This window comes from Chiloscyllium punctatum, chromosome 4 (genome assembly GCF_047496795.1).
Source record: "Chiloscyllium punctatum isolate Juve2018m chromosome 4, sChiPun1.3, whole genome shotgun sequence".
Taxonomy (NCBI): domain Eukaryota; kingdom Metazoa; phylum Chordata; class Chondrichthyes; order Orectolobiformes; family Hemiscylliidae; genus Chiloscyllium; species Chiloscyllium punctatum.
The window spans coordinates 84,484,516-84,506,378 of record NC_092742.1 but is presented as its reverse complement, the minus strand read 5'-3'; the positions used below and the strand labels follow the sequence as shown (position 1 = coordinate 84,506,378).

Below are 21,863 nucleotides of genomic sequence, written 5' to 3'. Positions count from 1 at the left end.
TCCGAGGAGCAGGAGAATCCACGTTTTGGGCATATTCTCGACTCTGATCTCCAGCATCTGGAGTCCTCATTTTCTCCCTTGGAATCCCTACAGTGTGGAAGCAGGCCATTTGGCCCATTGGAATGGAAACACAACGAAACAAGTGAGCAGATTAATTGTACTGCAACACTGTTTTGAGGTACACAAAACAAGTTGGACCAACACGTGTTATTTGATGCTATGACTCTCTGACCGGTGTTTCCTTCTGGGTGGCTAGTAGATTTTCATGAGTTGGCAGATGGATTATTTTTCTCAGATAGGAGGAAGCCAAGAAAAAGATGTTGGGTCAGAGGGCTGCACTTGTAATGTTCATTGTTGCAGTCCTTTGTTAACGATGGAATATTTTGTGAATCAGGTTAATATGGATCAACAGATGATATTCTGCCCTGATATCTGGTCACATGATCCCACACTGACCCTGCACCGGGCTTCGAGTGTGCGCATGCGTTAATCCGCACGCGCCTGGCCCCACCCAGCGGGCCAGGGCGCGCATGCGCGGTAAGGCCTCCGGAATCACTGAGGCCGTGAGGGCTCGCGGCGCCTGGAGCAACGGACCAGGACACGGGCCGGGCCTGGCCTGGCGTCCGGCACCATGAACCCCGCCTCTTACGTCACCGTCACACAGGAAATCCGCCTCAAGCGAGGCCCTTCAGGTACATTTAATTAGGGTAAGGAACATCGGAGAGAGTGAGGGATGGAGATTGGAGCGTGGGGGCGGCGGAGGACTGTGGGGGAGGGGGTGGTGCGAGGCGAAGGGAGTGGAGCGTGAGGTTAAGGGTGGAGCGTCAGAGAAGGTGGGGCGTGGGGGAGGGGGTGGGGCGAGGCGAAGCGAAGTGGGTGGGGTTGGGAGTTTAGCGCGGGAGCGGATCATGGGGGAGAAGGTGGAGCGTGAGGACGGGGTGGAGCGTGGTGGTCGAGTGGGGTGGAGCTTGGGGAAGGGGGAGGAGTGTGGGGGTGAGGTGGGGGTTGGGGTTGGGGGTGAGTTGGGGGTTGGGGAGGGGGTGGAGCTTGGGGGTTGGGGAGGGGGTGGAGCTTGGGGGTTGGGGAGGGGGTGGAGCTTGGGGGTTGGGGAGGGGGGTGGGGAATAAATTGGGAATTTTGGGGGTGGTGGAAAATGGGGAGTGGTATAGGTAGGAGGGAGGGGAAGACTTGTGAGGGGTGGAGTAAGGGGGGGGGAGGAGAGTCGAGTGGTGAATTCTGTTGTCAGTTGGGACTCCTACCCCATGTCGTACCCGGGCCCCACTTCTGTCTTAATGTAAACCCATCTGGAACTTTGTTCCCTGGACATCAGCAGCTCATGCCATGTCTGAACAGTTCATTAACTCCTTTCCTCACCAAATCACATCCTCCTTGAGGTTATTCCTTCTTGTGCAATGTCTTAATTTTCAAATTCTCAATCATACTTTAAGATCTCTCTCTCTAGTCTTGCCTTTTTTCATCAACCTTACAACTGTCTGGGATAGCTATGTTCCTCCAATTCTGGTCTCTCATTCCTTCCCGATTTTAAAGCAGTTAACTCTCTATGGCTGTGCCTTTAGCTGTGAAAGACTGAAGCTCTGGAATTCCCTTCCTAAGCCTCAATTCCATTGCACGTCTCTTTTATGACGTGGGTCCATGAAACCCACCTCCCACCTGTGTTAATATCTCTTTGAGTTTCACGATCAATTTTTATTTGTATTGGCATTTCTTTGATATGCCTTGGGATGTTCTACTAACTGACAGGTGATGTGTGAATATAAGTTGTTTGCTTGCAAAATGTTTGGTTGAATTAAAGCACTATGAATGCTGGAAAACAATTGATTTAATCAACTGACCAAGCACAGGGAGAAATTTAGGTGCGGTGGTGAGAATTTTATTTTATTCACTCAATCACAGGATGATGGCATCGCTGGCTAGGCCAGCATGTATAGCCCATCCTATGGGCACACGGTGGCTCAGTGGTTAACTCTGCTGCCATTACAGCGCCAGGGATGCTTGTTCAATTCCAGCCCCAGGTGACTGTCTGTGTGCATAGACTCATAGAGATGTGCAGCACGGAAACAGACCCTTCGGTCCTACTTGTCTGTGCTGACCGCAGTTTGCACATTCTCTGCATGGGTTTCCTCTGGGTGCTCCAGTGTCATCTTTTGAATTTGCAAATACTTACTTTCTTTATAGTTTGGTTCAGTGATAAACTGGTATCCTTAAATGAATAAAGTCAGGTTCAGTACACATACATTATGGGAACACCAGCCAGCAGTCAAGCTTTGTGTTAATGTATAGAAGATGTTTATGTTTCTGCAAGGGATGTGTCATACATATGTTAATTACTATTTGTGTATTTATTTAAGAAGTGGTCTTTTGAAAGAAAACAAGTGCATAATTCAAGTTGTGATAATTGAGCTGAACTCTTGCACCCATTTTTACCCTGATAGAGTAATAGCTGAATCATTACAGTCAGAAATATGTAACGTTGAGCAAGTACTTTAATTTACATAATGAAACCCAAACAGATGTTGATAACTCATTGTCTCATTTGGTTTACAGCTAGACTGCTTCTGGAAGCATTTGATATAGGTCACAGTTGAATTCCTAATGGTAAATTAAAATGAACACTTTAATCATACCTTGACACCCCCATTTTCCAAGATTGCCTATGCATTTGTTTTGAAAGATGGGGGATGTCAGGATTTTCCTTGTGTTTGCATGCCAGGTTTTCCATCCAGTTAGAGCTGGCTTGACTTGTAGAAATAAAATTGCAGCAGCTTGCTAAGTTTCCACTTCTTTTCACCTTTATAATTGTTAACTCTTTTAAAATCCCTTGTGATCTCATCTATCACCCCTCACATGATCACCTCCTGGGTCCTTTACCCTCGTCTGCTATAACCAGGCAACAGGCCTAGAGAGCTTTGAGGTAAAAACAATGACTGCAGATGCTGGAAACCAGATTCTGGATTAGTGGTGCTGGAAGAGCACAACAGTTCAGGCAGCATCCAAAGAGCTTGGATGCTGCCTGAACTGCTGTGCTCTTCCAGCACCACTAATCCAGAACCTAGAGAGCTTTGATCTACCTGTTCCATTTTTCTTCCCCCATGTGTCTCTTAGAATTTCCTTTCACATTCTTATTACTGCACCTGTTCTCTTAATATTCATAGCTGAAGAATTCTCACAGCAGCAAAAATGGAAAATACGAAAAGACACGAACCAATAGGAAAACACTAAAATTGCAAAATACACAGAAGATTGAGAATCAATATGCAAAAACCCATCAGAATTGAGTTCTGCATTATCTTTGCCCAATTCATGTTGTTGAACTGTATATTAATGTTGAAAAGTGAGAACCCTTTTAAAAGAGTTAAAATGTCCAGCACAATTTACACAGTGATTGTGAAAGAGGAGCTGCAGCATCAGAAGGAAGCCAATGTAAGGATTACTGAGACATGGCTACAGAAAATTCAGGGCTGGGAATTACATCTTGCACAGTGTAGTTTATGTAGAGGATTTATAGTGAGAAATGGGGAAAAAATAAGCCCAACAATCGCAGACTTAGTTAGCTTAATGTCAGTGATGGGGATGGTTCCTCAAACAATTAGTCAGGATAGAATTAACAGTCATGTGGAAAAAGCATGAGTTGACTAGGAAGAGTCAGCATTAATGTTATTGAGGAAATTGACTAACTTGCTGGAGTATTTTGAATAAATAACATAAAGGTCAGTGAGGATAATACGGTCTTCATGGACTTCCAGCAAGTGTTCAATACAGTGCCATGCAGCAGACATCTGAGAATAGTTATAGCTCATAGAATAAAAAGGACAATAACAATCTGGATAGAAAATTGGCTTAATGGTAAGAAATAGAAATGGTCAATGGATATTTTTCAGACTCGAGAAAAAGTTTGAGTGGAGTTCCCAAAGGTCAGTATTGGGCCCTTTCTTATCCTCATAAGTTTGTGGTTTATCTCTTGGTGTGTACAGGACAATTTGAAAGTTTGTTGAAGATAACAAGTTTGGGAGCATGGTAAACTGAGGAGGAAAGGGCACATGTTACTTTAAGAATGTTAACGTCAAGGTATTGGAGCGAGTGCAGAAGTGATATATAAGAATAGTTGTGTGGGTTAGACACTTCAGTTATGAAGATAGATGAGTGAGTTTGGGACTGTTCTTTTTGCAGAGAAGGCAGCGAAGAGGAGATCTATAGAAGTTTTCAAAATCACCCTGTATTGACTAGTTGGGGCGAAACTGGTCCTGCTTATAAAAGGATCAAAAATGAGAGGGCACAATTTCAAAATGATGTGCAAAAGAAGCAAAAGTAAAAGGAAAACCTTTTGACAAAAATGGAATGGTTCAGATTAGAGATGCACTGCTTCGAAGTGTGGTGAAGGCAGATTCAATTGAAACATTTAAGAGGAATTGAAGAAGTATGTATTTAGATGATATATTGTTTTGCAGGGTAACAGGTGTTATGCCATGAATTATATTTTGCTAAAGAAGTTTAACTGTTTTCCTTAAGGCAGACTGTATGACTGAGGCTGAATCTTGCTGGGCACATAACAGTATGTTAATGACAGGCTATTATTAATATACAACCTGCGCTGTGTTGTAAATCTCTAGAAATTACTGGTTGATTGAAGCCATTCTGCTGTTTTTCTTGTCCAAGAGCCATCTCTCCAGCCAATATTAAGAACTTGTTTGATTCACACACTAATTGGATATTATACTTGGCATAGAAAGTTAAGCTTTTGTAATCAAATGCAAGTACTTTTCCAATAACAGGATAATTGTTACACAGTGCTGATCAAACTCTCTAACCCAGCAGTGAGCAATTTAAACTGTGTGGCATCTCATTCTATTCAGATGTTAAATTGTTCATGGGAGATGTTGAAATATTAAATTCGAAACTACAGAGTTTTGCTGAAAGTACACTTCTGTAAATGAGTGTGTGAATTGTTTGAATTAAAATGGCAATTTAGATTGTGAAGAGTCTGTGTTTAGAGAACAGACTGTTGGACCACAGGACCAATTCTTTGTATTGTTGCAGTTGAATTGATTTCAGTTGGTTCTTCAAGATTGTTGAAAATATTTTACAATGCGCACAATGAGCACTGTGAAAATAAGGGCACACCAAATATGTAAAACCATGTCTATCTGTAAAGAATGCAGTTTGCCTTATCTGCTGCTGTTATTTAGAGAAATTGCATTTGTTCAGCAGTTGTGGTTTCCATTAAGAAATCTGCTCAACACTATATTCTTTGGATATGCACGTTCACTTATGTAACCTAATGTTTGTGCAATATTTAGTTTGCAATCACTTTGCACGTCCATACATTTTTAAAATGAATTGAAATAGGCAATTGAGTACTAATTACCATGCATTTTAGCTCCAATTTTCCTATTAAATTAGTGATAAGGTTAGCAGTGCTGGCTGTAGTGATTGTAATGAGGTCAGCTAGGTAGTTCATAGAATGAGTTTCCTGACTAGGGCTGTTAACCTAGGTTAATCAGGGAGTCCTGGCTGAAATATATAAACTGCAATGCCAGAGGTTCTGGTCACTCTGGGAGAAGCCAGACAAAGCGTCAAGTACTATGCACATGTCAATAAAGGGTGACTAAGTGATGGGATACTGACTTCTGTGGAATTATTTCACTGGCCATTAATGTGTAAATGGTTGCAGTCGCCTTAGTTAGCAGGCTGCAGTGCAATTAAATGCCACAGTCCAAAAGTTGCTGTGTTTGAATTATGCTGATGTGCTGTTATTGTAACGAAAAACATCTTGCTATCTGCTTCATTGATATTTGAATGTTGTGAAGTTGCTGTGATTGCATAGTAGATGCAAATCAAAGTGACAGTCAAGTTGGGTCTTTCCATTGTGCACACACTACTCTCTTTAATGGTGTGATGATTGTCAATTTGTGCTACCAACCCCGGCACTAAAGATTAAATACACAAGTGTGGTGTCTCATTCCTTCATGTTTTAATTGTTTGAAATTTTAACGTAACATGTTTAAGACTTTATTTTTTGCTTATTTATTTTCAGCTGTGACACATGTCCCATTCCAGACTTGAGCATTCAAAATTATAACTGACTGTATGGAGGCTTCATCATTGTCAGAGGTTCAGTCTTTTGGATGTGATGTTACATTAAGGCTTTATCTGCCCTCAAGTGAATGTAAAAAATTCTATAATATTTTAAGGAAGATCAGGGGATCAATGTCCTGTCCCAATGTCCTGTCCCAGTACTTATACCTCAGTCCACATCGCAAATATTTGTGGGCATTTTTGCATTGCTGTTTGTGTGAGCTTGCTGTGTGCCAATAGGTTGCCATATTTTCTGCATTTTTCAATCATATCTGCACTTAAAAGTATTTAATTGGCTGTAAAGGGCTTTGAGATTTCCTGTGATTATGAAAAGTAATTATGGAAATGTAAGTCTTTTTCCTTTAAATTCGATTTTTAATCCTTGTTCTTTTCCTGATTTGAGACTAAATTCACCTGCTAATTTATACTTCCTCATATTTGTTACTATTTCTCAAGAATTAATCTAATTTTAAGTTATTTGCCCTGTTCATTCAGCTCAGCGAAATCTAAGCTGTTAGCTAAATGGTGAAGCAGGATGTTGAACAATGCTCACGGTACAGTTTCCTTCATACTGGCAAGATCAAACACAGACTGAGTGACTGCTTTGTGGAACACCTCCGCTCTGTCTATAACAATGAATCCAGCAATCTAATCTAGTTGCTTGCTATTTCAAACAGACTGTTGAACTCTCATGCCACCATTTTAATCCTAGCCTGCTCCAGTGTTGCTGTGAAACAGCAAGCTGGAGTAACAACATCTCACTTCCACTGAGGCACTTTACAGTTTTTCAGGTTCAGCATTATTCTCAATAAATGCAGAGCATGAAAACTGCTCCATTTTGATTAAAAATCAGAAGTGGGATATTGCATTATTGCTCATTATTTCCAATAAGACCTTTATTTGTTCATCAAACTCTGGAATTGATCTAACCCATCTCTAAATACATATGCACTGTTTAAAGTTGCTCAAAGCGCTATCGTTGGGTGAATGTTTTGTTGAAGAAATGGAGTTTATTGCAAATATTCAATTTATTTGAGGAATTTGTAGTTTAATAGTCATTGGCAGATGTTTGAACAAGCTTTATCCCACTTTGTGACCAGGTTTGTCTGTGTCCTTTATTTCTTATATAGGGTTGGGATTCAATATTATCGGAGGAACTGACCACCGGCACTTTTGTAATGATTCTGCAATCTATGTTACCAAAATTAAAGAAGATGGACCTGCAGCTCTTGATGGACGTTTAAAGGAGCAAGACCAAATCTTAGCAGTAAGGCATCCAATGTGTTTATTTTGAGCTCTTTGTTGAGGAGTGGTTTAAAGTGTGTCATATTAGATCAGCTGGTCTTTACACTCCCACCTTTTACTTTCTTGCTGTTAGTTTCATGGACGAGGTCTATAAAGGCTGACTCATCCAATATTCTATTTGGTGTAAATTCAAAAATCCTGCTCCTCACCCCTATGTAATCTGTTTTACCTGATGTACTAACTAACTCAGAAGTCTTGCAATAAGAGAGAAGAGATTTGTGGTGGTGCCTTTCAGTTAAAGAAGTGAAATGAAACAGAAACATGAATTATCTGCCATGAATCATGGAATGATACAGCTGTATTTTTGGAAGGATACTTAAAGATGGAATGTCTCCATTGTCATTTTTCAATTTCACAATTCTGCACTGTCACAGCTCCTTTTATATACTGAAGTTGGTGACAGATGTTGGGTTAGAATTCTGTGGATTTTGCTCTTTCGTGAGTAGGTCCACTAGTTGCAGCTTGTGCTGCTGGGCGATTTGACTTTATGATGGCCATTTTTTTACTTTCCAGTGTGTACACTGTATGGGCTTCAAAAGGTGCTTGCTGAATTAACTTCGGAGCAAAATTGTAGCCAGTGGAATAAAAAGGAGAGTGGTAGCATGGATATGAAAATTGGCAACGTGACATGAAATTGAGTAATGATCAATTTTTGTTTGGACTGGTTTGTTTGATTGTTTGTTTGGACAAACAATGGGATTTGTACTAGGGCCACTGATTTCTTGATGTATATTGATGAGATTTGGGTGTACAGGGCATAATTGTAAAAGTTGTAGATGACATACAACTAGGAAGTATTGTGAGCTCTGAAGAGTATTGATAGACATGAAATGGAATGTAGGCGCGTAGCACATGAAACTTTATTCAAATAAGATTGAAGTCGTACATTTTGGTAGGTAAAGCAAGGAGATGCAAGATAAGATAAAGGATACAATTTTGAAAGGAGTGCAGGAACAGAGCAATCCAGGAGCATAAGTGCACACATCACTTAAGGTAGTTTAGAAAATGGTTTAAAAGAGCAATTAGATTCTTGGCTTTCGAAATGAAAGCAAAGAAGTTATAAGAGAAGTTAAAACTCAGGTTCTGGCATAACTAGAAAATTGTCTGATTCAGGGCAGTGGGTGTTAAAAAGGATATTTAGAATTCAGAGAGGATGCAGAAAAACTGTAAAGGATTAGTTTCAATGATAAGGAATTCGAGCTACATGATTATCTTACACAAGTTAAGGTTGTTGTTTCTAAAGAAAAGATTGAAAGGAGATATGAAAGAAGTGTTCAAAATCATAAATGATCTAGGCAGAATAGACATAAACAACTCCCTTTGCTGAAGGGCTGAAGAACCAGAAAGCATCGCTATAAACTGAATTCGAAAAGGGCCAACAGCAAAATGAAGAAAACATTTTTATGCAGTGAGTGGTTAAGTTTTGAAATGCACAATCAGAGAGTATGTTGAAGGCAGACATAATGGGGGCTTTCAGGCAGGAATTGGACATGCACCTGAAATGAGAGAAACTGCAGTCCTAAAGGCAAACTGCAGATGAGTAAGACTAATTAAGATTCTTTTACAGACACTTGGCTGAGCACAGTGGACTATATGGTGCCCTGTGCTGTTACCACATTGTGATTATTTGTTTGTAGCTTGGGGGAGGGTTCTTTGCCAATAATACTGACCTTTGTCACTGTGTTCAATTGATGATTTTAAATATTGGTTGATGTTTTGATTGTGATGTTCTTTAAAGCAGCACTCATCATATGTTTCACTGGATAGCATTCAGAAGTGGGAATGATTCTGTACCCATAGGGACTCATCATTGACTAAATTGAACTTAGGAACACCTTTATAGCAGAATACCAAATTAAATGTTACTGATCTACCTCCTTTGTAAATACACAATTGAAGTTGGTTTCCCTGTGGGAATGATGGAATGGCTCCAGTAAGTGTTCCAATAGAAGATAAGTAATCTTTTGACTTTAAGATTATGCAGTTTGCTGTGCTGTATTAGACATATTTTCCACCATCACAACTTTGTATAAACCAGTATCCTTTTAAAATAAACTTCCTCTGTCAATTAGATCAATGGGCGAGAGCTCTGCAACTTGACTCATCAGGAAGCAGTGGAAATATTTCGAAATGCTGGTGACGAGGTGACACTACTAGTCTTAAAAAAGGTAAAGTATGTATGTTGGCCCAATATCTACTCTCTGATTCCATCAGGAGTTTCTTGATTCTACTTCTTGCAAGAAACCAGTGGCATTTAATTTTTTTTGGCAATCCTTTTAGGTGTGTTGATATTGTTTTGAATCCTCTATCTTAAGTACCAGTTGTCTAAAGAAATACTATACGTAATGACACACGAGTTATTGAATGGCCCTTTGCTGTCCACCCTGGTATAGTGATAGTACTCATGCCTATTGAGTCAGAGGACCACAGACACAAGTTCCCGCTCAGTCACTGAACACTGATAGACAGCCGTATGTGCCCTCTTTCAAATGTGATACTAAATTGACTGTGATATAAAGATCCCATTGCACCTCAAGTGAAAGTGAGGACATTTCTCCTGTTAAATATTTATCCCTTAACCAACATCACTAAGACACATTATCTCTGATAATGATCTCATTGCTGCCGGTGGAACTTTGGCTCCATTGTCTATGTGGAGTTTGCGCATTCTCCCCAGGCCTGCATAGGCTTTCTCTGGGTGCTCAAGTCTTCTCCCACTGTCCAAAGATGAGAGGGTTAGATGGATTGGCTACTAAAATTGCACGTAGTGTCCAGCGATGTGTAGTCAAGGTGGATTAGCCAAGGAAAATGCAGAGTTACAGGGATGGGGTAGTGGCCTGGGTAGGATGCTGTTTGCAGGGTCAGTATGGACTCAGTGGGCCAAATGGCCTGATTCCACACTGTAGGGATTCCATGAAATGTAAGTTCTTGGAAAGTGCCATTGAGATCGGTATCATAGAATCACAATGGTTACAGTGCAGAAGAAAGGCAGTTCACCCACAATGTCTCCAACATAAACTCATTCTTCTAAACTCATGTTATGGCACACAGTAATATTCTGAGACACCTTGGTAGAGAATGCAGAATGAAGGGTCATATCGGTGGCTCAGTGGTTAGCACTGCTGCCTCACAGTGCCAAGGATTTGAGTTTGATTCCAGCCTTGGGCGACTGTCTGTGTGGAGTTTGCACATTCTCCCTGTGTTTGCGTTGGTTTACTCCAGGTGCTCCGGTTTCCTCCCACAATCCAAAGATGTGCAGGTTGGGTGAATTGGCCATGCTAAATTGCCCAGAGTGTTCAGGAATGCGTAGGTTAGGTGCATTAGTTAGGGAAATGGGCCTGGGTGGGATGCTTTTCGGAGGGTTGGTGTGGACTTGTTGGGCCAAATGGCCTGTTTCCACACTGTAGGGATTCTAGGATTCTGTGATCTGAGTAATGGGTGTCCCTTTAGGCATGTGATCAAGAGAAATTTTATTGCTTGAGGCCCTGTGAAATCTTGCACTCCTTATTCTACACAACTGTGGATGCTCAGTTGTGTGTATTCACAGCTCAGATTGATAAAATTCTGAGGTGGGAGTCGAACCCATGTCCTCGGTGCTGTGAGGCAGCAGTGCTAACCAATGAGCCGCTGTTCTTGCTAGCTGGTCTTTTTTTTTCCCAGTTCAGATATTTAACAATGCCACTGTAAATACATTAGGTGAGAAAAATTACTTCTACCTTCCTAAATTCCTAAATAACAAGTGTGGCTGATGGTGAGTTTCTGCTATAATGTCATTAGAAATTTTGTAGCAACCAAGTGGAAACAAACAAGCAGATGAAAGCAAAAGAGTTGCATTAGATTTACTCCCAGTGGATAATCCAGATCCACTGGCAAAATCTGTTTATCAACCAAATAGCTCAAATGTGGCCTGGGCAACAGAAAAAACAATAAACAACCTCACAAGTGGTCAGTGAAAATGTATTGAAGGTCAATTAAAGCTTACCTTGGCCTTTGTTTTTTTTAGAAAAAAACACAAGTATTTTTGAAACCAACTTTTTAAGATGAATGGTACAGGACAGTGTTTTCATTGTTACAGATTGCTGAGAGTTCAGAAGCTAATGGGAAATAATCAGTATGTTAGCACCCAAAATGGTGATAAAACTGAAGTCTCGGAAATATGGATAGTATTTTGAACACTTCAAAGTGCAGTTTAGATATTTTGATGTTTAATTCCAATCCAGTAATTTATTTAATGTTTTCTTTCAGATAAAATCCAAGAATAACCAAATCCACATCTCTGGTTTCTCATCACTAGTACTGACAGCGCTGGGTATATCAGTGTTGGCAATGGTTGTATACATGAAATATCGTCATAGGTTATAAAAATGAAAAAAAACTGATGTCTTTTCCTGTAGAGCAATAATGTTTAATTCCCAATGTTTGCTGCTGGTTGAGTGGCTAGCCAGATGTTAACTTTGACATTTGTTAACTATTATAGGATTGTAAAGGGAATGCGTACAGAATGGCTGAGTCATTTATAGACCACAGATAATAAGTTGCCAGTTTATTACCTTGCAACTACTTCCTTTTATCTCCTGGATGTAATTTATTTTTGTAACAGACAATTAAACATCTACCATAAATTTTAAGACATAAACATGAATGACAGTGTAACCTATGTCCTTGAAATTTTTGTAAAGACACTTGGAAGATTCTGCAGGAGTAATCAATCGAGTAATGATTTCACAGTTATATGACTTGGAAAAATTAAGTTAAATTTTTAGAAAATTCAACAAACTGCATGTGTGATCTCTTATACACTGGAGTGGATAGTGTTTAGAATCCAGATTAATAATCACCATTCAGACTGTTAATGTCTATCAACAGCTGCTTTTGTAAGTACTGTCCACAAACAGTTGAGAAATCTGTTGGCAAATGTAATACCTGCAATATTTTGTTCGGATGAAATCTCATTTCTCAAAATGTGATTGAACTATTTTAAAACATACAATAAGTATGGAAAAAATAATGGTATAGTATTTCACTTAGCAAATTTTCATAGTCATTACAACAGTGTACAATCAAAGATACCTTTGTAATTTTTTAACTCTGCTTTTTTAGACAAAGCACATGAAAACATAAACTCAACTGTTGACAGATGCCAGTATGAGAGTTTATAGTATGCTCTGTTACTTGTTTTGTTTTCTGTCATTCTTAATTTTCACTACAGCCTTTGTATTAAAATCAAATATTTTTTTGTAATTTTGGGTACTATAAGTGTCACCTAATTGGCAAGTTTTAATGTGATCTTTTATGGAATGGGATACTTTTAACTTGGTTAATTTTCGTATAAAAGTTTTTTATCCTTTCTATATTATATTACAATTTAGATGTCTTGTTGCCCTAGTAGGCTTCCTTCACAGTGTTCTTAAGTACAAGTGTTGGACAAATCCCTAAGAAACTAGTTCTGCATATAAACATGAGCATTCCATAACTTTAAAACTCTGTGTCACTTTCAGCATATAAATGTTTATCCGCTGGCAGTGAATTATATATGTAGTGCTTCAGATGATTACTCTGGTGCAGGTCCTTTGGCTGCTGGATATACTACTTGTCAAATGTTGCCGTAGGCTAATACAATTGCTGACCCTGCTTGAGTCACACCACTTCAGCCGGCTGATCACCAAGCAATGGTGAAAATTGTGGATAGGTCTTTGGGGCTCACTGACCTACTGTTCCAGTTGGAAGAAACTGTGAGACTTGTTGCCAACTAATTGAATAATGGAATGACTTTATTTGCCAAATGCTATCAGTTTTTTTTTAATAAACTGCGTAACTGCTGAACAATAATATCTGTCCTTTGTCTGCAGGTGTCACCGACAATTATGTGACCCCTGTTCAGACTGCCTGTAGCCCACAAAAATGACATGTGCTTTCTCTGTCTTTTCTTTCTCAGTCATTTTAATACTTAAATGCTAGCATTGGCAGTGCACTAATCATTGATTAAAGTAGATGTGTATTTGCGAAAAACAAATGGCTACTTTGTGGCAGGTAACTGACAAACAGTCTCAGCAGAGGTATACATTCTTTTTTCCCTTTCCTTTTGGCGATTCAACAATCCTGAAAGGGAATAAAATAGATAATGTGCTTTGCTTTGTTTGAGCACTAATCCCCTCGAGCAGGCATGTCTGAAAATAGGCAAAACTGATTTAACCGTTGCCTCTTGTTGATAAGGTCACCGGCATTAGTATGCCGACATATCAATACTTTGCCAGCGTACATTCACGTAAGGTGCTCACAAGCCTTCAATCTAATTTCTTTTGTGTGTGTTTTCATTTGAAGCCTGCTTTATAACAAATCTATTTTTGTGTTTTTTTTAAAAAAGCAAATATTGTACCAAATACATAATTGGGGTTGTGCTTTTATGCTTTATGCTTTAACCCAAATTTGGTTGACATGTTAGTACCACACCACCTACAGAGATTTGTGGGATTGTATATATTAGACCAATAGAATGTATATTGCTTTGGGTTACAGGAGAAAATTCAAGTTATCTCCACGTCTCTACTCAATTCATGTGGTTTGAATAGCAAATCAAATAGCAAAGTTTTGCTTCTTAAATTTAAAGAAAATATGTCTTAATTTCCACTGGAATTCTTAAAGAACTTCATCTGTAGTAGTGACAAGGGCTCATGCAGAAACATTTTCAAGTTACACCCTACACATCTTGTGATAGGGTTAGAATATGCTGCTCATACGTCTCTTAAGTAAAGGAGTACTTCAATATAAAGTGTATCTTGGCAGTGAATAGGGTCCCATCTGCAGAAATCTGATTATAAATTCAAATTAGCATTTCATATATTTGTAAGTGACCCTCTGTATTAGCTATTATGAACATTTGGAGCCTATCGTTAAATTCTAAACCTTGACCTAATTAAAATGTCTTACCATCTAGCTGAACTATTCCCTGCTTCTGTATGGAATCTTTTGCTATTTAATAATTTGCCAACAATGAATGCTTAGGCGGGGATATATATGTACTATATAGGTTTATAGACATTTATGCTCAGTAAACATGGGACACTAAACATTATAGTAGCAGTACATCCCTCATAATTGGTATTAGCTTTGTTTGTTCTTGATCCTTTTTATTATCCAAGATTCTGTTATTTTCATTTTATCATAAAGCTTGTTTGTAACCCTGTAAGGTCCTTAAGAATTGGCTTTCAAGAATTGTTCTAAGGATAAAAATAATGTTTCAGTTGCACACACTAAATCGATAACTGAATTTGGAAAATAAATGTATAATTCTGCTATTAAACTAATATACCTCACAAAATCCATAATAGATCTGCTAAAAATATTTAAAACTTACAATAATTTTCATGTAAATGTCATTTAACAGAGGTGTTTCATCACCAATTTAATCCTCAATTTGTGTGAACTCAAGGGATTAGTAAATGCCACATAAATGGCAATTTATGTTTCACCACTGTACCTTCCAATATTGTGCCAATATAGGCTATACATTGGTATGAAAATCTTTATTTGGTGCACCAAATTATTGATAACTTTATCTCAAATGTAGATGTTTCTTTCAAGCTACCGTTGCTGTATCTGTACACATCAACTGTGCTGAAACTGTTTTCCTCGACCCAGTGCCTACAGTTGGACAAATGCCACATGTGTCCTTTTACATAGAACATAGAACATAGAAAAATACAGCGCAGTACAGGCCCTTCAGCCCTCGATGTTTCGCCGACTGAAGCCTACCTAACCTACACTAGCCCAATAACCTCCATATGCTTGTCCAATGCCCGCTTAAATGACCATAAAGAGGGAGAGTCCACCACTGCTACTGGCAGGGCATTCCATGAACTCACAACCCGCTGAGTAAAAAATCTACCCCTAACATCTGTCCTATACCAACCTCCCCTTAATTTAAAGCTGTGTCCCCTAGTAACAGCTGACTCCATATGCGGAAAAAGGTTCTCACTGTCAACCCTATCTAAACCCCTAATCATCTTGTACACCTCTATCAAATCTCCCCTAAACCTTCTTTTCTCCAATGAGAAAAGTCCCAAGTGCCTCAGCCTTTTAGTAATGAAGAATTTTCTGTTTAATGATGTTTTAATATCTGTTTCAATATAATAACTTTTTCTTTGAAGATAAAAATAAACTGCCAGAATTGACCATTTTAATGGGTGTGCAATCAATGGTCATTTCCATCCTAGAGTTTGATTTTTACATAGTAACTTGGTTGGCCTGAAATGCTGCTAAATAACTTTAAAAACTGTATAATGATTCAAAAAATAGTCTTTTATGACTAAGCTAATGTTAATGAGCATGTTATGAAGGTCTAATCTGTCACTACAGTTTAAGTAGTTGCTTGGTGAAAATTGTGACTGCTGTAAAATAAATGTCCACATTCAAATTTATTTATATACGATTCCTGTACAGGAAATGTCTGAAAAAGAACTTATTGTAATGCTATTCATAAAGCTACTTGTTAAATATTGACTTTTTTTTCAAACGAATCTTAATTTATTTACTCATTTGAAGTGAATTATACTATCGTCTGTTACAATTTTTCAAACTGGTGGAAATTGCATACAACCCCCCAATATTTTTGTAATGACACAGATGTTTAATTAGAAACACTAACTATATGATAATATCTCCTGCCCAGAATGCTTCAGACCATGTCACTTCCATATTAAGCTATGTTCTGGATTATAGAATGCTTACAACAAGTGTATGAGCTGGAGAACACCATGAATGTAAGCATTTGCCTGAGATACAAAACCGAGGCAAAAGAATTGTTTTATGTTAAAATATTGTGATTCCATATTTTCACACACCAAATACCTCTGACTTTTTTCGTTAAAGCACTCGCAGTTCCTTTGTATCAACCATCTTTTCTGATATTGCAAGTGTATCCTGCTTAGAAAAGGTTTTGCTGCACTTTTCTTCGGTGCCACCGAAAGGGTTTTAACGTATGCTTGATGCTTTGGCCTGCTGAAAGTATTCCTGCAAAAGGAGAGAAGAGTAGAGACAGAGAGAGATTGAAGTAGGTTTGTAACATTATGTTATGTTTTACCACACTAAACGGTTACCCTGTCAGGTAATCCCAACGCCTTTCCAATTTGTTGCAGCATCGAAACAGCAATTAAGAGTTTTTTGGGTCTGTTCAAAAGGTATCCTGATAATTTGTTTCTTGATAAGGGAGATAAGCGTACCTGTCAATTTGTAAATGCATAAAATTAGAGAAATTAAATATTAAATAGTTTAAGAAATCAGTACCTCAGAGTGAATCAACTTTGATTTTGTGTACTAAAATTCAAATGTTGTTTGGAGAAGGTTAGTTAAATTATTTGAGATTAACAAGTATCCTCCCATATTACCACCATCTGTCTGCATTTAGATAAGCATCGCTTTGTCCTATTGCACTAAAAGATAGTGTGGTGCTGTGGGTGGAAAATGAGCACCAATCAGATGGCTGAAGCAATATGCACTAAAATCTCAAATTCATATGTTGAATTTTTAAGGTTTGAATGTGTTGTTTCAAGGAGAGCTGTGGAAAACCAATGAAATAGGAAAGAGATAAATGTACTTTTATGCCTGATGTAGTAAAGTTGACCAGTGAATCTCAGTTGGCAAAAGAATAATCTACATCCTGGCAAGGATTACAGAAAGTGATTATTTTAAAAATGTATAGGAAAGTCTGTACAGTGAAAAATTACAGGTTCTGTCTATCTGTTGCTCATTATTGACTAATTTGGCTATTTTCACTTTGTCTTGACTTCTACCTAATCACTTTTGAAAGCTGAAGTTTCCACAATTTGCCTGTGCTTTCAGATAATTAATGTTCGGAGATATTTTAGGTATAGGCTAGGAGTATCCTTAGAAAGGAGAAACAGAGCATACAAAGTTTGATTTGGGTGACTAAAGACAGGCAAGTAAGACAGAAAGGGACGCTAACAATTAACATCAGGCAAATAATAGAGTAGGAAGATGAGTTGAGGAAAGGAGTTAAGAGGCAAATAGAGTATAAGTACATAAAAGGAAGTCCTAAAATATCTTATCGCTATGTAAATTGCAAAACAGGAGTCGAAAGTTGGGTGGCGATAATCACAGATCAAAGTAAAAACGATGTGCAGCTATGAACATAGCTGAGGTATTGACTAAGTATTTTGTATTTTCCTTATAAAGAGGCTGCTGCCATTACTGTAGTTAAAGTAGTAGAGAAATTACACAGGATACAATTAGAGAAAGAGGATAGACATTGGCAGCACTCAATAGAAATTCTCTCCTAAACACAGTAACGAGATTATTTAACCCATTTGTCTTCTATCATTTCAGTATGATCATGGCTCACTGCCATGTTCCCACTTTCTCCCCATACCCCTTGATATCTTTATCTTAAAATGAATTAATCTCTTTTTTGAATATATTTGGTGACTTGGCTTCCAAAGATTTTCGTGGTAGAGAATTCCATAGGTCCACTGCGAATTCGACTCTGATTCTAGGCTCAACAACCAGCAAAAACATTCTCTCTGTATGTAATTTGTCCAGCCTTGTGAGAATTTTATGTATTTTAATTTTGTCCTCTCTTATCCTTCTATATTTTAGTTGAGCAAATCTCAGGACTGTCCTGCCATTGTGGTGTCTATCCAGTGAATATCTGTTCCTTTCACTCTCTAGCAAATTCATCCATCCTTGGGTAGGGAGATCAAAAGTGCACATATTATATGTGTGGTCTCACCCACGCCCTGTATACCTACAGTAAGAAAATCCTGTTTCTGAACTCAAATCCCCTTGTAAGGAGGCCAATATACCATTTGATTTAATTGCTTGCTGCACTGGACTGTCTACTTTTCTAAAGTAGTACACAAGGACACCCAGAACTCTTTTTACATTCACACTTTCTAATATTAAACAATACTCCATTCTGATTTTCATAAGTATATGACTTCACACTTTGCCACATTGTGAATAATCTGCCATGTGTTGACCACTCACTGAATTTGTCTACATCACTTGAAGCCTCCTCACATCGTTCTCATGTCTCAATCTTTGTCATCAGCAAATTGTTGAATGTTGCATTGGTTCCTTCAACCAGGCCATTTAAGTGAATCTTAAATAGCTGAGCCCAAACACTGATCCTTGAGCTAACCCTCTACCTGCAAGCTGGAGAAAGACCATGTATTTTTATTTATTTTGTTTCCTCTCAGTCAACCAATTCTCAATCTGCCCTATATCCCATCATTTAACTGGTCTGTAATTCTTTTTTTTCCTCTCTCCCTTTTTAAATGATGAGGTTACATTTGCCACAGTCCAATCAATACAAACTGCTCCACAGTCTAATGAATTTTGTTAGTTGACCACCAATGCATCGATATTTCCAGGGCATCTTTCTTTAGTACTCTGGGATGCAGACTACCAGGCCTTGCTGACATGTCAGCCTTTAACTCCATTACTTTCCCCAGCACTATTTTCTCCCTAATATTGACGTCCTTCAATTCCTCCTTCTCATTAGACATTTGGTTCCCTAACTGTTCCCCCAGTGGTAAAGATGGAAATAACAATAGCCATAATAATCCAATTCTCCATTTATAGAGAAGTGGTCCCAGAGCACTGGAGTATTGCAAATATTTATGCCCCTTCTCAGAAAGCAGAAGATGAACTCAATAACCCCAGCCAGTTAGTTAATAAATGATAGTCATGGCTTGTTAGAGTCGAGTCATGTTAGACACACAAATCTTAGATGTAGTGAGAAGAGGGTTTCTGATGGTAGTGCAATTGATGTGCCTATTTGGATTTTTAAAAGTCGTTTGATACAGACATGTCAGCAAAATTGAAACCTGTTAGATGAAAGTGGGGATGTGGATATGAAATTGTCTAATGAACATAATGTGAAGCATAATTATTTATAGTTGTTTCACAGATGTGGGTTAATTTTTTGTAGTGTCTGCCAGTGGGTGTCCTTAACATATCATTAGCATGGACATATGCATACAGGTCATCATTTCAAAGTGTGCAGAAGTACAAAGTCAAAAATGTAGTAAAGAAAAAACAAAGAACACTTTAGCAACAATTCAGAGTGCCATAGGCTGGTGTGCTTGGCAGACCTGGTATGTAGAAGTTAACACAGAATCTCTACAGTGTGGAAGCAGGCCATACGGCCCAGAGAGACCACACTGACCAAACAGCATCCTACCCAGATCCATCCTGTAATGCTACGGCTAATCCCATGGTTAATCCACCTATCCTACATATCCCTGGACACTGTGGGCAATTTAAGCATAGCAAATCCATCTGACATTTATGTCTTGGATTGGGAGGAAGCTAGAACACCCAAAGGGAACCCATGAAGACACAGGGAGAATGTGCAAACTCCACATAGTCATCCAAGGATAGAATCAAATCTGGGTCCCTGGTGCTGTAAAACAGCAGTGCTAACCACTGAGCCACCATACTGCCCCACATGTACAAGTATAAGGCAACTTGTGACACCTGGTAACTAGCCTTTCAGTTGCTGTGGTGGGTCAAATACAGCATGTATAATGCTTGCCTCAGGAAGGGACAGATGATGACTATCAGCTTGCAGACAGCGAACACGCGTTCAAATCACCATCAGAATGATGTTTTATATACATTTCAGACCAAATGCAATGGTTGTTTCAAATGACTCACTGATATATAAAAACAATTATAAGCTATAATGCATTTGATTTAAACACACTTTTAAGTTTCCACACAATGATGCTTTTTAAAAGTAATATTATGGGATTTGATGCAGTTGTTTAATTTTACTTGTACTCAAAGCATCTACATTATTATCATTCATCAAAAAGTAAATTTTATCAATCATCAAGCAATTTGTTTATTATTTTACATTGCAGAGCAGCACATATCCCAGATATTCCTTTCTCAGTTGGACAAAATTAGGCTCCAGTACTAGAAAGTGAGTGGGATGGCAGTAAACATGTACTCAGGCTTATTTCAGTGCTGCTTGTGAAGTGAAGGTAGGAGGTTTGTGACTGGCATGGGGTTGACTTTAGACTTTTGGTAGTTTCCTGTTGTATTGGGTTGGAAGAGATTTTCAGGAATAAGAGCACTAGGGATAGGTACATTGTGCTGCATGATCAAGTCAATTAAGCAATAATGTATGAAATGTTTTGGCCCAGTTCCCTTCAGAATGTATGATTCTTTTTTGTTGAGAGGTCAGACAATTTATTGGATGTTTGCCACAGGTTAAGACTTGCGCTATCTTCATGTTTGTAGCTAGAATCTGAAATCACAGAAACCTGTCATGGGGACACAACCTTGACTACATTTATTGTCCATCCGTAATTGCCTGGAAAATGTGTCTCGTGAACCACCTTCTTGAACCTTTGCAGTCCATTTGGTGTAGGTATACCCACAGTGCCATTATAGAAAAGAGTTCCAAGACTGATCCAGCAATAAACAAGGAATGTTGATATAATCCCAAGTCAGGTGGTGTGTAGCTTGGATATAAGCTTTCAGGTAGAGTTGTTCCCATGCATGTGCTGCCATTGTCCTTTTAAGTGGTTTAGTCTTGACTTTTGAAGTTGCTGTGATTGGTGTTTTAGTGAGTTGCTGCAATGAATCTTGTACACACTGCTGATGTTCATCAGTGGTGGATGAAGAAGCAGCCAATTGGGCAGCTTTGTCCTAAATGGCGTCAAACTTCTAGAGTCATCTTGAAGCTGTACTCATAACAAAGTGCAGAGCATCCCATTATATATCTGATTATGTCTTGTAAATGGTAAATATGCATTGTGGAATCTGGATGAGTTACTTACCACAGAACTTCCAGCCTTTGACCTGTTCTTGTATTCATAGGATATATGTAGCTTAGACAATTAGGTTTTTGGTCAGTGGTAATCTCCAAGAATATTGATGGTGGTAGGTTTAGCAATAATAATACAATTGAATTCCAATGGGAGTTTCTATTTTTTGGAGGTAGTTATTACACACTTGTGTAGTTTGAAAGTAATTTGCCACTTATTACCTGAATGTCCAAGGTCATGCTGCACATGCACACAGACTTCCTCAGTATCTGAGGAGTTGTAAATGGTGCTGAACATTGATTGCACAACAAGGAGTCAGCCTAAGATGCTACCCTAAGGAATTCCCTCAGTGATGTCCTGGGACTGAGACGATTGACTTCCAGCAACTGCAACTATCTTCATTTGTGTGAGAGACTTTGATCAGAAAAAAAGTTTTCTCCATTATAACCATCTTACTTCAGTTTTACTAAGGCTCCTTGGTGCCATACTCAGTCAAATTATGTCTTGATGGCGAGGGCAATCACTCACCCCTCACTTCTGGCATCTGTTTCAGAGATATCCTGGCCAATCCTCTTCTCCCAACTACCTCCACGAATTGAGATTAATTGGTCACCCATCTTAATTGATAAAGGAAATGGTTTTGAAATGGCAGTCACTTTTAACTGTAAA

The 21,863-nt window shown here is 38.7% G+C and overlaps 1 protein-coding gene across 1 annotated transcript; it reads left to right on the top strand.

Annotated features, from left to right (window-relative positions):
* Nucleotides 1–522: 522 nt before the first annotated feature.
* Nucleotides 523–15,910, top strand: synj2bp (synaptojanin 2 binding protein). Its single transcript, XM_072569199.1, has 4 exons — nt 523–692; nt 7,224–7,360; nt 9,471–9,566; nt 11,644–15,910. The coding sequence occupies exons 1-4, from the start codon at nt 632–634 to the stop codon at nt 11,758–11,760; spliced, it is 411 nt and encodes a 136-aa protein (XP_072425300.1). The 5' UTR covers nt 523–631; the 3' UTR covers nt 11,761–15,910.
* The last annotated feature ends 5,953 nt before the right edge of the window (nt 15,911–21,863 follow it).